The 16,426-nt window shown below is 30.8% G+C and overlaps 1 protein-coding gene across 1 annotated transcript; it reads right to left on the bottom strand.

Annotated features, from left to right (window-relative positions):
• LOC125843600 (acetolactate synthase small subunit 1, chloroplastic) lies at nucleotides 1–8,187 on the bottom strand. The gene is made up of 12 exons (XM_049522739.1): nucleotides 7,879–8,187; nucleotides 6,583–6,796; nucleotides 5,763–5,846; nucleotides 5,148–5,216; nucleotides 4,784–4,867; nucleotides 4,208–4,354; nucleotides 2,983–3,069; nucleotides 2,485–2,589; nucleotides 2,269–2,391; nucleotides 1,437–1,589; nucleotides 696–761; nucleotides 1–452 (listed from the first exon to the last, which is right to left on the bottom strand). The coding sequence occupies exons 1-12, from the start codon at nucleotides 8,133–8,135 to the stop codon at nucleotides 369–371; spliced, it is 1,473 nt and encodes a 490-aa protein (XP_049378696.1). The 5' UTR covers nucleotides 8,136–8,187; the 3' UTR covers nucleotides 1–368.
• Nucleotides 8,188–16,426: the final 8,239 nt, after the last annotated feature.

Genomic DNA, 16,426 nt, shown 5'->3' with positions numbered 1-16,426 from the left:
CATATAACTTAAACTTATGTATTAATATAATAACCTCCAGCTAATACACTCCACATAATTAGTTTACAACATTACTCAACTTCATTGGTTCTACTCCACAGTTTGGAGTTCTTACAGTTAAAATCCTGTGAATGCCTAAATAGTACAAGTACACTCCCACTAGGAATAGTACACAAATGAACTCCTCATTTCTCAGACCAGAAAAGGTCAGCAAGAAAGAAACTCGACAACAACATACGCAGTGTAATCCCACAAGTAGGATATATGGGGAGGGTGATGTGTATGCAGCCTTACTCTACGGACCTACCAGTGTAGGTAGAGAGGTTGTTTCCGATATATTAAAATGCACTTGAAGAGTTTAACTAACACTATTGAGGAAGAGCATAACCCCGGAGGTATGTCGAGTCCACACCAGATTCTCGTACCAATGCTACCCGCCCTGTACGAGCCACCTACACCAAAAGAATGACAACGTGGACTAAAATGACAAAACTATCACATCGATAAGAACTACTACAATTATAGAAACACATGTGTCACTAGAATAAGAGAAGCACAACAATATTATTGGAGCTTTTAAATGCACACACTTCACCATGTCAACCTATATGTGTTGACAAAATGCAGGATATAACACTTTCAAGATGCCAGCCTATACGAGTTGACAAGCCAAAATTCAGTTTGGGAAAACAAACCTCACAAATGCCATAAGGCTCCAGTAATCTTTGCAATGCCAACAGCTTGTTGAAGTCTCCAGTCAACTGCAAAATGTACATGCAATCAACGAGAAGTCAATGGGGGATCTGGGGAAGACATGGCACAAGTATACATGAGCAGTCCTTTTCATTTATGATAAGGTTTCCCGTGAGAAGGAAAATTCAGATATATTCAGTCAGGTACAGCGGTTAGTAAGGGGTGTAATCCAACATCGTTTCCCAAAGAACTTTCTTTTGAATGTGTGTAAATAATACCTTTTACCAAAGCAATATGAATATATACATATATATATATACACACACACCCACAATAAATTGACACCGCTTGGAAAAATACAAAAACAACTATCATAGACCAGAAGTAAAGCCTTAAACTACAAAACTCCCAAACTTAAACCCATTTAAAAGCGGTATTGTGACAATAACCCACACTGCTTGAGCAAAATCCTGCTTACTCCCCACGCCACTGGCCAAGTATGTTAATAGTATGGCAATAACATGTGTGAATTAATGATTGGCTGAAGGAACAAATCGCTAGAGCGAACATGTAAATAAAGGTCTAACGCAATCAAAAATAAGAAAGCTATCTTCTACAATATGCAAGCATACCAGTATACAACAAGTAACAACAAAAAGAGCTGAACACAGAAAGAAAGAAAAAAAGAGTTTCTTCTAATTTTCACCTCCAATTATACTTGACAAAAGTAAATAAAAAATCACCTCCAATGTTACTGTATGATCAGACACATCAACAGGTTTAGCACGGAAAATACTGGCAATATCAAGGACATCCCTCCTTGCTGCTGCATTGGCGGCTACTTTAATGAGCATTAGCTCCCGCTCAGCAAATGGTAAATGAGTTATATCTTGAACCTAAATTACAAGCACAGCTGTATTATATGTATGATCTAACAACCCCAATGAACAAGATGTTAGTACATATATCAGAAAAGTGAAACTTTTTAGAGGGTAAAATTCTCATTCAAGATGAAAATTTTGTATCGATCTACAAGCTTTATTTTCTCATTGAGAAGGGTGGTTTTAACAACTATGACCTTAATGGTAAGGGAAAGGTGAAAGTGCAGTACTCGCTATCTTTTAAGTTTTAGAAAACCTACAATAGAGTTGGCAAAGTGCAACGAGTCTGAACGATTAACAAGGCTAAGTGCACTGCTGGGAAGGTTGAGCACAAAAGACGCCAACTTTAAGAAATATAGTGGGAACTTTAAAAAACTAAGGCAAACGCTTATCAGATAATTGATCAACTTAAGGGAACAACAACAATATACCCAGTTTAATCCCACAAGTGGGGTTTGAGGAGGTTGGTGTGTACGGAGACCTTACCCATACCTTGGGAGATAGAGAGGTTGTTTCCGCTAGACCCTCGTCTTAGAAAAGTAAAGAAATCCCAAAAAATAGTAAAACTAGTTTGGACCCCTCTTATACAAACTATATTGAGTTTTCGTGGTAGGTAAACTCATCCCCAAGCACCTAATCATCTCAAAATCAGCTTGTAGCTAGCCCATGAACATCTATCAACTTGTAAATTTACCTCATGAACATCTATCAACTTGTTAAATTGCTTGACCAATTTCCCTATAGTTTCATCAGTTCCAGGGACCACTGTGGTAATACGTGAAAGCCCCTCTGTCTCTGCAGGGCCTACAGCAAGACTCTGCAACATAATCATTGAAATTAAGCTCAGACGACAAAATCAAGAGGGGGAGAGATTATAGGGGAAGCAGCAAGAATCAGTGGAAAAAGCAACCTGAACATTATACCCTCGTCGAGATATAACACCACTTATCAAATTTAGGACCCCAGGAGCATTGTTGACAAGCATGCTTAATGTGTGTGATCGAATCCCAGACAACTGCAGTATCAAAATGATCATCAGATTTGCAGCATGTAGAGGGAACAAAGAGAACCACATTGGCAGAATGGCCTCCATAAGGTACTTTTATTAATAAAGAGTATAGTTCTTATCTTATCTAACAATGCACTTTGATTAATTAATACTTGGTTTAACAAAAAGGTCTGTCTTGGGAAAGTGAATTTAGAATATGGACTTTGAGAAAAGGATGTACACAGTTTTTCCGGCAGTCTTTCTCAATTTTGGAAAGAAAAAATAAGTTTTCCATCTATTAGAAGGCTCAGTAGTTCACAGACTACTATATGTTCAACGCAGATATGGAGTAATATAGGTTTCTCCACAGAAGATACAGAAATAAAAAGATAGATCTTGAGAAGCAGATAGGGTCCTTACATCTCCATCATACAGATATCCCCAGTGGGCATCGAGAATTTGATTAACTGAGATTTCATCACTGGATTCCACAGGATAAACATCACCCTATATTCAAACAAAAAGAAGAAGATTTGCAACTTCGGATTAAATTGAACACCACAAGAAAATCAAAGAGAATTCTCACACCTGCACAGGTTTGAATTGGAGCATACATTGGAGCGAAAAAAAAAAATCCTAAAGTTTTTTTTGGCTAAAACTGAATGCAAATTCACAGTATTGAGATTCAACACCTTAAACCATCATAAATAGAACCATAGACCATAAGAAATGTGAGCATAATATGAATTACATCAGCCTACACAGCTATGGACAATCATGAATTCTTTGTCTTGATAACTTAATCTTATAATAAATTATGGATGGCCTCCTGAAATCTAACAAGTAAACTGAGACAAGTTTGACATTTGTTTTGACAAGATATCATGCCTTTGACATGAAAGAGAAATGTAGAATCAAGATTGCACTTCATTTATTAGCGACCAGCAAGTTAACTCTTATGATCTAAGAATCTAAGGCCTCTATATTCCACTATCAGCAAGGAGGAAGATGACAATAAGAAGCCCAGTTCATACCCACACTTTTGCCTCTAGGAATTTCTAGAGATTTTGAAGTAAAAGCTTAGATACTGATACAACCATTTTCTCTTTTTCCTTTTATCTATATCCTAGGAAGGAAACAGCATTCTCTCTATGCAAATTGATTCCTCTATATCACAAAGTTCAAATTTGTGAAACGGAAATGTGTATAGATAGCATAACTTTTTTCATATTTTCCTTTCTTGAAGGATTAGGAAGACTACAGCATTCACATTGTACATATTGTTTCATTTACATCACAATTTTTTATTTTCCAGTTTACCAACTGGAAATACTATGTTTGGAAAGATTTCAAGAAGCTTAGTGTAGGTAATGACTTAAGACCAACAAGTAGTCCATGAATATCACATCCAAAGGGAAAAATAATGAGAAGTCGGGAATAAAAACAAGAAAAGAAATTCTTAATAAGCAAGTTAAATGAAATTAGACTCATAACATGTAGCAAGATACTACCAGTTTCCACAAGAAATTCAGCGACTCTCAAGCATGTCCACCTCCACAGATGCTCAGTGTATATTATACAATCAGATACCAAAAATATGCATGAAAATGAATTAAACCACGGGGAGTTTGAGAACATAATATACCCCTGGATCATTCCTGGCTCCATTGTCAATTGGTCGACTTTTGTTGTTCAGGATACTGGGAAGTTTTTCTTCGAGATCTGGATAAGAAGCTGCAGAAAACCTCCAAAAAGGAGCATCCTCACCCATCTTTTCTCGTCTCAAAGCAATCTGTGGTGACAAAGATCAATACACAACAGCCCCACGTCATCCCTAGTGCTTTCTTCCTTTTATCTTTAAAAATAAAGATAACTACTTGATTGCATAAAGTGGGTCAGCCAGTATAATAGAATCGAGGTATTATTGTAAGAAAACCCTTAATATTAGACATTTGAGACAATGTCTGATTAATAACAAATAAACTAAGAAATATGTGACTCCTCAAACTTTAGTCAGTTATCCAATTTATTATCCATTTATCAGAACCAAACCTTTTAGAGCACATACAACCTTGATCACTACAGCTGGTCAGCAAAAGTTACTGGCTTATATAAGGTAGAACTATGCAATCAGAGAACATGGTAACCAAAATCACAAAACCATTTAGGCATATATGCCAAAATTAGAATATATCAGTCGTTTCAAACATGGAAAATGTACCTTCCCAGTTCGGGCTAGTTCGCTAATCCCAAACTTGCTTAAATTTCTCAGAACGGCAGCCATTTTCCCTGGATCACCAGTTACCTAAGCCAACCACAAGACAATAAATCTGTTTGTTATTTAAAAAAGCACAAGAACTTGATTGGCACTACAAAAATGAAATTATGCACATTGTACACACATCATATTAGTATATGCAAAGTTTTGTGAAAGAGATGAATCTAAGATCTTCAATAGTGTTCTGTGATTAAGTTGCTAAAACAATTAGTGATCAAGTACTAGCCATGCATCAGACCCCAAGGCAAGAGATATGTCTACACACTTCAAATGACATGTAAAAGCTGGGAAAGAAGATTGAAGTCACCTCAATAGTCAGAAAGTGTTCTGATATATCCACAATTTTTCCTCTGAAGATGTCCACCAACCACATGATCTGAATATCAAAGTAAAACATAATGAGATAGTACATAGACTAAGACGATAAGAAAATAATGGCACGTCATAATCAATGACTTAAAACAATGTATACACTGTTCATTCTATATATGTTGTAACTGAAAGATGGGAAGGCTAAAGACCAAGGAACCTTAACAATTTTGTACTGTGTGCACTCAAATTACTGCCTAAAAGGAAAGGACCTCGTTTTCTCGTTTACAATTGATCTTCATGGAATTAGATCCTTCTTTACTTAATAGAATTCCAGAACTTCTTAAAGAAAAAAGTTATAGGAAAGAATTCCAGCTCTTTATTTCCCTATTTGATCAATTTCGTTAAACAGACTTAGAGGGATTGTCTCATCCAAATAGAGGATTAATATGCTAACTGCAGTATGTCCGAGATTAAATTTGAATAAATGTACCCCCCGGCAACTTGGGGTTTAAAGATTAATCAATAGGGAGATTGTCCCAGCTCATTGATTTAGAAATATTTCTGATATAGAGCAAAGTTAAGCACGAAAAGCAAGAGGTGTCTTGTATACTTCAGCTTTTGTGGTTGCGTCTGCATTCAGTTTTATGAGCATCAATTCTCGTTCCACTTGTGGTTCTCTTGACAGATCCTCCACCTGAAACATCATAGCAAATTAATTTGGTAAGTGTGATCTGTTTTATGACAACTGAATACAAGGTAGACATATACATAATTTTGTCTCACTGCAGAAGAATTTATTTAAGGATGTAACTCTTCTTCTTCTTTTTTTTTGAAGTGCAAAGATATTTAAGGTACTACTTTAACTAATCCATTGAGTCAATGAGAAAGGACATTGAAGAATTAGAAACCAATGACAATTACCAATTATTCTCACGTTTTGCATGTCAAGGCAAAGGAAAATTAAGTATGGAAGCCTACTGTTAACTTACAAGTTACAAATCAGAGCTTCCTCTACCAAACATTTCAAAGAACTTCTGTTAATGATGATTGCCTATAAGTATAACAATCACAGATGCTTTTAAAAGAACAGGGGATCAATTGACAGCAATGTATAAACAGGTAATTGATATGTGTGTGAACAGTCATGCCATTGGCACAAACACACAACTGCAGACAGTAGATCCTGTAGAATTTATCAAATTGGCACCTTCCCATTAGAAAGACATCCTTAGAAACTAAGTTGCGTGGACTATTCACTTTCGATTCCACACCGGTGTTAGATTCTCCGAAAATACACTACTTCTGACATGCATCCATTAACATTTTTATTTTTGAAGAGTCAAAGCAAACATAGCTCGAAAACCCAGATAGAAAATTTTAAGAAGGTTAACAACGAAATACAGCCTGATATTTCAGAACATAAGACTAACCTTCCAGACATTCACAAGTTTATTGAGCTGCTCTACAACTTGTTGCAAGACCTTCTCAGTTCCAGAGACCACTATGGTAAAAAGAGCTTTATCCTTGTTCAAACCAACAGCAAGTGACTCAATATTGTAACCCCTTCGAGCAAAAACTCCAGCAATTCTATTGATTATGCCACTTTCATCCCCAACAAATACTGAAATGGTGTGACTTTTCACCCTGGTAATATATAAACATTGAATTACAACTCCATGAGGCCAAGGTATTAAACAATTTCTATATTAACTCATGGTGACCATCAAAAAGTAAAGAAGGTTATTTCTTTGATAATTCTATCAAAATCTAAATAATATAGAAGACTAATTTTCCGAAATAACCAAATCTGGTCAATTGTACAACTAGAATGCAAATGATCCTGGACCTGTCATGCTATCCATTTGGCAGCCTTCTTCCACTTTGAATTAAGTTCAAAAAGAAAAAATAAGGGGGAAAGGAATACCCGATATAAAGGGTTGTAGAAGATTGATGTACAAAAAACTCATTATATATACAAAACCAGAGAAAGTTTCATCCTTTTATAAATCAGTTGGTTAAAAAGCTGATATTTTGACAAAGAAATTCTGATACTCCAGCAATATAGTAACACTTTTTACTTTTGGCTTAATTATTCCATTAGAATCACGAAACTGGGTCAAAAAGTTCAATCAACCAAGAAAGCTGTTATTTTATACATGGAACAACATCAAATGGATTCGTGCAATTAGATAAGGAGATAGAAAAGCCAAAATAATTGGAATCTTGTGTACTTTACTAATCAAAATGAAAAAAAAAAAAACCATACTCTACAAAACCAGTGTCACCATCAAAACAATTATAAACTAGTTTAATTCAAATGTTCCTATGGACAACCCCTAATATAATAGATACACGGAGACAAACTTCAAATTGACAAGCGAAACAAAAAACACCTTAATGATTTCAAAATAACCACTTTCATTAATCAATTGCTATTTGCTAGAACACAAATTACTCCAAGGAAACTTAGAAGGAATTGAAATAGAACCATATTTCCTAATGAAAAATGATTCGATACAGAGCAAGGAACAAACTTTTGAAAGCAAATAATGTTATTCGTTGCCCTATTCTAGTTGTACCTTAACCCAAACTACCTCCAATTTTCTCTTATAAAGCTCCAAACAACTCATCAATCATAAAATAACCAATATCCAAACAGACGCTCTAAACGAACTAAAACTTCAAATGCATCTAATAATGACAAAATATGCATAATTGTTACTCACCGAGAGCTAGAAGGCGAAGGAGGAGTTAATGGAGCTGTACGTGTAACAGAAACAACGCCATTATCAGTACTACCACTTCCATTACTGCTCGCTATAACATTTACCGGTGAAAACTGTTTAAAACCGAAATTGAAATTCCGGCTACCGGTTCTTCCCGGCGAAGCTGGTTTAATCAATGCTGGTAACAAACTCTTCTTCCTCAGCCCTGTCAATGGAATTTTCGACACCGCCGCTGTCGCCGTCGCCGTCGCCGCCATGGCTGTTTTGGTTAAAAGTTAGCTGGAGATGCAGAGTGAGTGAAAAGGTGGATTAGTGCTTGGATTAAACAATTTCCGATTCTACTTATACCACATGCTAATTAAAACAGTGACATGGGTTTAGCTAATGTCACAGGAAATTCACTGAAATTGAAAAGGTCACCGAGAATCTAAGGCAGCCATGTATCAGGAATTTTAGGTAAGAGCGGGTGATTTTAAGAGCCCATTTGGAATGACTTTTAGCTTATACTCCTTCTCATCCGTCCACTTTTAATTGTCATATTGCGTTTTTTGAAAGTCAATTTGATTAATTTTTAATGTTAAATTAAATTACATTTGTTTGATATTTTAAATAAACATTTAGATATTCAAAAACTATACGAAAAGTTCTATAAATTACAATTTTTTGTATATCAATATGATGAACAATACATCATAAAATGCTAGTCAAAGTTTTTATAGTTTGATTATAGGGATAAGGGTCTGAAAAATATCTCAACTTTGGTCAAATTTGTTGTTGTGATACTAAACTTTCATGAGGACCTATTACCTCCCTAGACTATTTAATACCGTATTTTAAACATATATATTTGCCCACATGGACATAAAAAATAATGCAAAATTATAAATAGTAATGTGTCCACGTGGGCACATATATACCTTTAAAATATACTATTAAATAGTTCAGGGGTAAAAATATTGTATTAAATAGTCTATGGAGTTAATAGGTCCTTATGAAAGTTTAGTATCGCAACAGCAAATTCGACCAAAGTTGAGGTATTTTTCAGATCATTATCCCTTGATTCTAAAAAAAAATTATGACAATTAAAAGTGGACGGAGAAGTAGTTAGAAATTTTAATTTATATTTTTGGCTTTTGACTTATTTTTGTTATTGTAACTTCAAAATTGATGTTTATAGCACTTCAAAACTATGTAAAACCTGTTTTAATTTAAAAGCACATGAAATTAATCAATCTGACTCTAAGTTAGGAAAATTGAAGCTACCACGTTTGGAGATATTAGAATAAGAGAAAATTTAATAAATAACATATTTAAGAGTGAATATTATTAGTTTTAACTATACTTTCAAATATAATATGAATAATAATATAATATGATATTGTTGTTAAGCATGGCCCTTTTTAAAAAGTAAAGAAATACAAAATAATTCATTTTAATTTATTATTTTTTAAAGTAACTCATTTTATAATTCAAAAAACACAGCTCATTTTTGTTATTTTAATTTTAAAGTAGGTGCTTATAGCATTTCAGAACTACGTAAAAGCTGTTATAATTTTAAAGCATCTGAAATAAATTAATTCGACTCTAAGTTAGGAAAATTGAGGCTACCACGTTTGGTGGTATTAGAATAATAGTACTAATATAATATGATATTGATATTAAGCATGGCCTTTTTAAAGTAAAGAAATACAAAACAACTCATTTTAATTTGTTAAACAAAAGTACTCATTTTATAATTAAAAAAAAACATAGTTTATTATATCAGATCCATACTCAAGACTCAAGAGCACCAAAATCGAATCGAAAGGAATCAATTTTATAAAAAAATCATATCAAATTAATAATCTACATATCACTTATTTGCACGTGATAATCTTTATAATATAATTGTTCAAACCAAACAACCTCTTATTGTAGGGGGAGGCAATGCTATGGTAGTATAAGAACAAGAATTTAATTTATTTTTTTTGGCAGTAGACAATATTTCCTCCGTTTATTTTTACTTATCACTTATTTTTAAAATAAATTTTCATTTATTATCCATTTTTGTAATTTGAGATGTTGGAGACTCTAGAGTTGTGTTGGATACGAGAGGCGAGATGATTCTTACAACAATATTTTCATGATATTTTAGGCAGCCAAATAAATGATAAAAAATTCTATTAGTATTATTTAATAGTAATAATATTATTATATTGTAATTATCCTTGACAGTAGTGATATGTCTGTTTATATTTGTAACTTTAGCTAGCAAAAGGGTTAAAATCATTCTCTTTGCTTAATTAAAGGTTAAATAGGGAAATCAAATATTGCAGGGACTAAAATTATAATAAAACCATAACACAAGGACGAAAATAAATTTTGTTTCCCTAATTAATAAGGGATATATTGATAAATATGTATATATGGAAGGGATATTTTAGTATTTAAAAAAATAATTCTGATTCTGTTTTTTTTAAACAACATAAATTTTTAGTTTATTTCCAACAATAGAAATATTGTTTCTAATTCTATTTAAAGGCAGTTTTAAAGATTTATCAAACACTTGATTTTTCAAAAAAAAAAACACGTTTGACCTCTCAATAACAATGCCAAGGCTTTTGGGAATTTTAATTTCTGACCTTTGACTAATTTTTGTTATTTTAACGTTAATATATATTTATCGCACTTCAAAACTACGTAAAAACTATTTTAACTTAAAAACACCCGAAACAAATAAATCCGACTCTAAGTTTGGAAAAATTAAGACTACCATGGTTGGTGATATCAGAATAGTACTAATATAATATGATATTGATATTAAGCATGGCCCATTTTTTTAAGGTAAGGAAATACAAAACAACTCATTTTAATTTTTTAAAACAAAAGTAACTCATTTTATAATTCAAAAAACATAGTTTATTAAATCAGATCCATACTGAAGAATGCCAAAATCAAATCGAAACGAATCAATATTAAAAAAAATCATATTAAATTAATAATCTACAAATCATTAATTTGCACGTTATAATTTTTCAAACCAAACAACCCCTTATTGTAGGGGGAGGCAATGCTATGATATTTAATTATTATTTTTTTGGCAGCAGATTAAATAAAGGCAAATTAATTGTCTTATATGCGGCACTTTCAACAACAAATTGGAAAAAACAAGTCTCTATAAATTAAATTTTGAGAGTCAATTAAATTTTTATATATATATTTTTAAAAAAATTTAAATTGTTAATCATAATAGTTTTTATATATATACTTTTTATTTAAAAAAATTAATTTTTAAAATTACGACTAAATTTTAAAAAATTAAATCTTGAAATTAAATGTCACGTAAATTAGAATTAGGAGATAGGGAGTGAAAGCCGACAGACATTTATTGAAAGTGGTGAGATGCTTCTTGAGGTGCTCTTAATAAATAGGAGTATTTAATTGTGGAAATTAAAAATGTATCATATTTTATGTTTGCTTTAACTTTTGCACATAAATTAGGGAAAAAGTCATGCTAATACCCTTAATTTTGTCATTTGGAGCTGATATATTCATTGCTATAAAAGTGATTTATATGTACCTTTATTACTATACAAACGACTCACATATACCTGTACTGTTACAAAATCAGTTCACATATACCCTTCATTTAACAGAAGTGAACAAATTAGTTTTAAATTAATATTTTTAAATTTTAATTTTAAAAAAAACATGTAGGGGTATATATGATCCTTTTAGCAAAGTTCAAGGTATGTTTTAATCTTTTTCATACATAAATTATTTTTTGACTTCTTTGATTATTATTGTTTGAGTTTCTTATTTTTATTTTATTTTTTCTTTCATTCCTTAGTGTAAAGAAAAAAAGTTAAAACTAATTTTTTTAGGGCTAGATTATAATTTAAGACCATTTTTTCGGCTATATTGTGATTTAGTTTTTGTATTTGAAAAAAAAATTGGGTCATCTATAATAAATTTTACAAGAAAATTAGTGAAACGACATAAATAAACTTGACCATCAAAATAATAAATTTAAATTAGTCATTGAAACAAAAAAAGTCAAAAAAATATGTGTGAAGAGGATTAAATATACCCATATGGGATTATATTTTTGAACAAAATATTTTTATGAATTAAAATTATTATTTTCACTTCCGTTTGAGGAAAAGAGTATATGTGAGTCATTTGTATAACAATAGGGGTATATATAAGCCACTTTCATAACGATGGTATATCAGTTCTAAATGACAAAAATTAGGGGTAGATCAAACCCTTTTCCCTATGAACTAAAAACATTGAGCAATTGACGATAAATTTGAAAAATGGAAAAGGATTTGATTTTTTTAATGATAAAGGAAACTTGCAATTGCTATTTTTTTGGGTGCATATAAAGTAAAAGATTTGATATATGCATCAACTTTATGATTTAAAGCTAATATATTTCTCGTTATAAAAGTGACTCTCATATATCTTCACTACTATAAAAGCAGCTCATATAATATATTGATTCAAAGAATATCAACGTCAATTATAAATTATTTTTTAATGATCACAAATAAACATACTTCGTTCAAATAATATATATGTCAATAAAAATTTATTTTTTAATAAACCCTAAATCTCACCTGAAAAATTCTTATTGCAACTTTAAGACGAGAGCTTGGGTAATAGCTAGTGATTATAATGACTGATTATATAATTAAAAATGGTGTTTGAAGTAATAATTAGTGATGAACAATGTCAGTTGATAGTAATGGTTAATAATCACTAGTTATGTAATTATAGAAATAGTTTGTGATGTGCGTACTGATCTTTATGGTGATTATAAATTGTGATTAATGTTAATTATATTCCGTATAAATGGTGACTACTAATAGTGATGATATGATGGTTGATGTCGATTATGCTCGTGAATGTAGGTGTGAAAAGCAATTGACTTGACCATAGTGGTTATTTTATATGCTCTAGTGCTAAAATTGGCCTTCTTCATTATTATTGTTCTTGATAACATTTACCCCACATGCATGTACAAGTTCAAAAAGTTTTTTAAAAATAATAATAAAGCGTATTATTCTAAATCTTGGATTATCTTTGAGAATTGACAACTGAAAATGACCCAATATCAGCATGAACTAAATGTTTTTTGCTGAATATACATTGATATTGATAATATCTTAATTTATTTAGATATTTAAATGAATAGCTTGAATAATTAAACATATATTTAGCCTGTTTGGACAAGCGTTGTAAAGGTTATATATAAGTATTTTTTAAAAGAGAAAAGACATAAAGTCACTATTGAAGTTGTTTCGAAATTGTTTGTTTCCTATTACCCCCACAAAAGTTTTGAATATCTTTGTAAAAGGGTCATTTTGACCCATTCCCTCACCATGAACAACGCGTGTGATGCTCACGCTAGTTTCAATCTGACCTGATTCATTTCAAAAATAGAAACGTCGTCTTCATCTTTTGTTATTTCTCATCTTTTAGAGTCTCTTCGTTTCCCAGGTCAAACGACTGTGGTGATCATCTTCCTTTTTTATGTTTCTTGGTCAAAATTCTTGGAAGAACAAGGAATTGAAGGCCTAACAGGTTAGAACGGTTAGTGATTGTGTTCTAGGTTAGGATTTTGTGTTATATATCGACTTAGTGCGATTGTTAGTGATTGTGTTCTAGGTTAGGGTTTTGTGTTATCGACTTAGTGCGACTGTTAGTGATTGTGTTCTTAGTTAGGATTTCATGCTATTGACTTAGTGCGACTGTTAGTGATTGTGTTGAGTTAACTATAAGAAAAATATTTCATCCGTTTCAATTTACCTGACCTTTTTTGAATTTTGAGATTCAAACAAGTTTTCATATCCGTAACCTTCTCAATTGAAAAATGTATGAAGTTTTACGATTTATTGAAGATAATGTGTACAATTAAATCAAGAATATATTTTAAACGATTAACTTATCTACACAATGGACATTTAATTAGAACATGCATAATTTTTTTCAAATTGTTAAGATAAAAATGTCTAATAAAAATACTTAATTATCTTTTCATATATTCAATCAAAACAAATTATAATTTGAGCATATATATCTAAAAGTTTACTGATAAATTTAAGAAAACCGATATATTAAGTCATATTTTTTACATTTATAATTGAAAATTAACTTTAGTTCAATTAAGATTCAAATATGCATATAAGATATATGTAGTAAAATTTTAAATGATTAACATTCTTACTTTTATCGAGTGCAAGAAAAATATGACATAACGTGATAACAATTAATTCCAAGTCTTGATAATTAATTTTTGTGCTAAAAAAAAAGTAAGGGTGTCAAGTAGACAAATTAGGCTAATTTTAAATACCACTTTTTCCCAAGCATTTTAATTCAAGGGACAGGGATCATGTGGTTATTTTTAATTCTCTTGTCATGTTGGTCTTCTTCATAATTATTCTTGCCACATACATCCACTAGTTCATACAAAGTATTTGTCAAGTGATTAAATGTGGTCATAGAATCACCGAGGATTGTGATTGAGTAATAAGTACTCATTCATTTTTAATTGGATATCTCAAGTTTGAGTCTCCTTGAATACAATATCGCCTTTGCTATGGAGTATTTTACCCTCAATATGAGATTTTCCAACTTAATAATGAATTGAAATTTTGAAAACTCTAATACCACAAAATAACATGTGAAAAGGTAAAATATTTTTGCTACAATTTTCCATTTTATAAACCAAAACACAGTTTATCAATAAACATTCTAGTTCCAGAGACACTAACAAGTGACACAAATNATATATATATATATATATATATATATATATATATATATATATATATATATATATAATAATAACCTATTTAGATTGACTTATTTTATTTTAGATGATTTTAATTTAATTTATTTTTTTAAGTATTTATGTAGTATTTGAGTAAGATCAACAATTGTTGTTTAAGCACTTGTTTTTAAGCTCAAACAACAGAATAACCAAAGGCCATAAATTAAAAATGAGCCAACAACACAAATCTCATTAGTTTAGGACCTAATTACATGCCTTCACTTTAGTTTTTGAAATCACCTTTCGTACCACATTTACTTCGCCAGATACATACATCTATTACACTCAGATATATGTATCTTGAATATATGCGAGTCAAATTAGGTGTAATTTGTTTCAAATACACTCTATCCAAGCGTGATTTGCATGTATACACTAACTCTATCTCACACTCACTACAAGAAATATGATTTATTGTGACGACTTTTAGTGGCGACACTTAGAGTTGCCACAAAAGTTGGAGCTTTTGTAGCGACTTGTAAAGGTTGCCACAAAAGGCGGTAGCTTTAGGGGCGAGCCTTAAAATTGCTACTGAAAATTATATAGTCAGTGGTGACTATGTTTAGGTCGCCACAAATATGCACTAAATTTCTTAATAAAATTTCTTATAGCGGCGACTAATAAGCTGTTGCTACTAAAGGTTATTTGTGGCGATGTAGTCGCCACTAAAATGCCATGTATTGTGGCAACATTTCATGTCGCCAGTAATTCTTTTCTACTTTCTAAATTCAAATTTTATTAATAATAATTTCTTATTTAAATATACATAAATATCATACCAATATATTGAAAACTTCTAATAATTATTTTATAGAAATATTTAAATAAATATAACTCTAATTAAATAGATAAAACATATTATTATATATAATAAAGTTATTATAAGTATTTATTAAATGAAACACTTTGAGTACTAAAAAAACTTATTTAGGGATATATTTGATTACTTTGATTGAAAATAAAATTCGTTTATCACAATAATAATTAAGGATTTAAAATAATTAGTGATATAGAATAAAAACTCGAAAAATCATAAAGTTGACCAAATAAAAAAGTTGCGTATTTAACTTATAAAAATATTAAAATCATTTTTGAAAATATGTTTTAGATATACCTAATATAGGGAAAAAGTGCAAATATATCCCTCAATTTTGTGATTTACAGAGGATATATACTTCGTTAAAAAAGTGATGCATATATACCTTTGTCGTCTAAGTAATGAGACATATAGACTTACCTTTTTCGTTAACAAACTTAATTAACAAAAATATTTCCTAAAACTGATTTTTTAAAATTTTCAAAAATGTAAAGGGGCTTAATTTTTTTTAGCTCATTCATTTTTTACCCTTCAAACCCACACAAACCTAATCCAACTTAAAATACCTTAATCCATTTGTTATTTAGACCTGACCCAAATATATTTTATGACTAAATAGAAAGGAATTGATTTATTTATTTATTTTTTATTTCAATCAGATTTAATTTGAGGTGGTAAAAAAATAATTAGGTTAATTTTCTAAAGTCACGTAATATTTTTGAAATTAAAAAACCACTATCTTCTTTTACTTCGATAAATATAAATTTGTGAATAAAAAAATTAAATATACATTATTTGTCAAAACCACTCAGGGGCATATTTACTCGAAATATGAGTTTATTTATTTATTTTCCCTATAATATATGAACCATTCATTAATTTATAACTTAAACATTGTATTTGTTTATTGGGGG

Source organism: Solanum stenotomum, chromosome 11, assembly GCF_019186545.1.
Source record: "Solanum stenotomum isolate F172 chromosome 11, ASM1918654v1, whole genome shotgun sequence".
NCBI lineage: Eukaryota > Viridiplantae > Streptophyta > Magnoliopsida > Solanales > Solanaceae > Solanum > Solanum stenotomum.
Note: the sequence above shows the minus strand (reverse complement) of the source record. Positions and strands in the feature narration are given on the sequence as shown.

What these genes read in the sequence shown, in the direction of transcription:
- LOC125843600 (XM_049522739.1), bottom strand. Translation starts at nt 8,135, where the DNA reads ATGGCGGCGACGGCGACGGCGACAGCGGCGGTGTCGAAAATTCCATTG. An exon ending in CCTTCGCCTTCTAGCTCTCG is followed by an intron (nt 6,797 to 7,878) that starts GTGAGTAACAAT and finishes ATATATTACCAG; the next exon opens with GGTGAAAAGTCACACCATTT. An exon ending in GAGCCAGGAATGATCCAGGG is followed by an intron (nt 3,070 to 4,207) that starts GTATATTATGTT and finishes GTTTGAATATAG; the next exon opens with GGTGATGTTTATCCTGTGGA.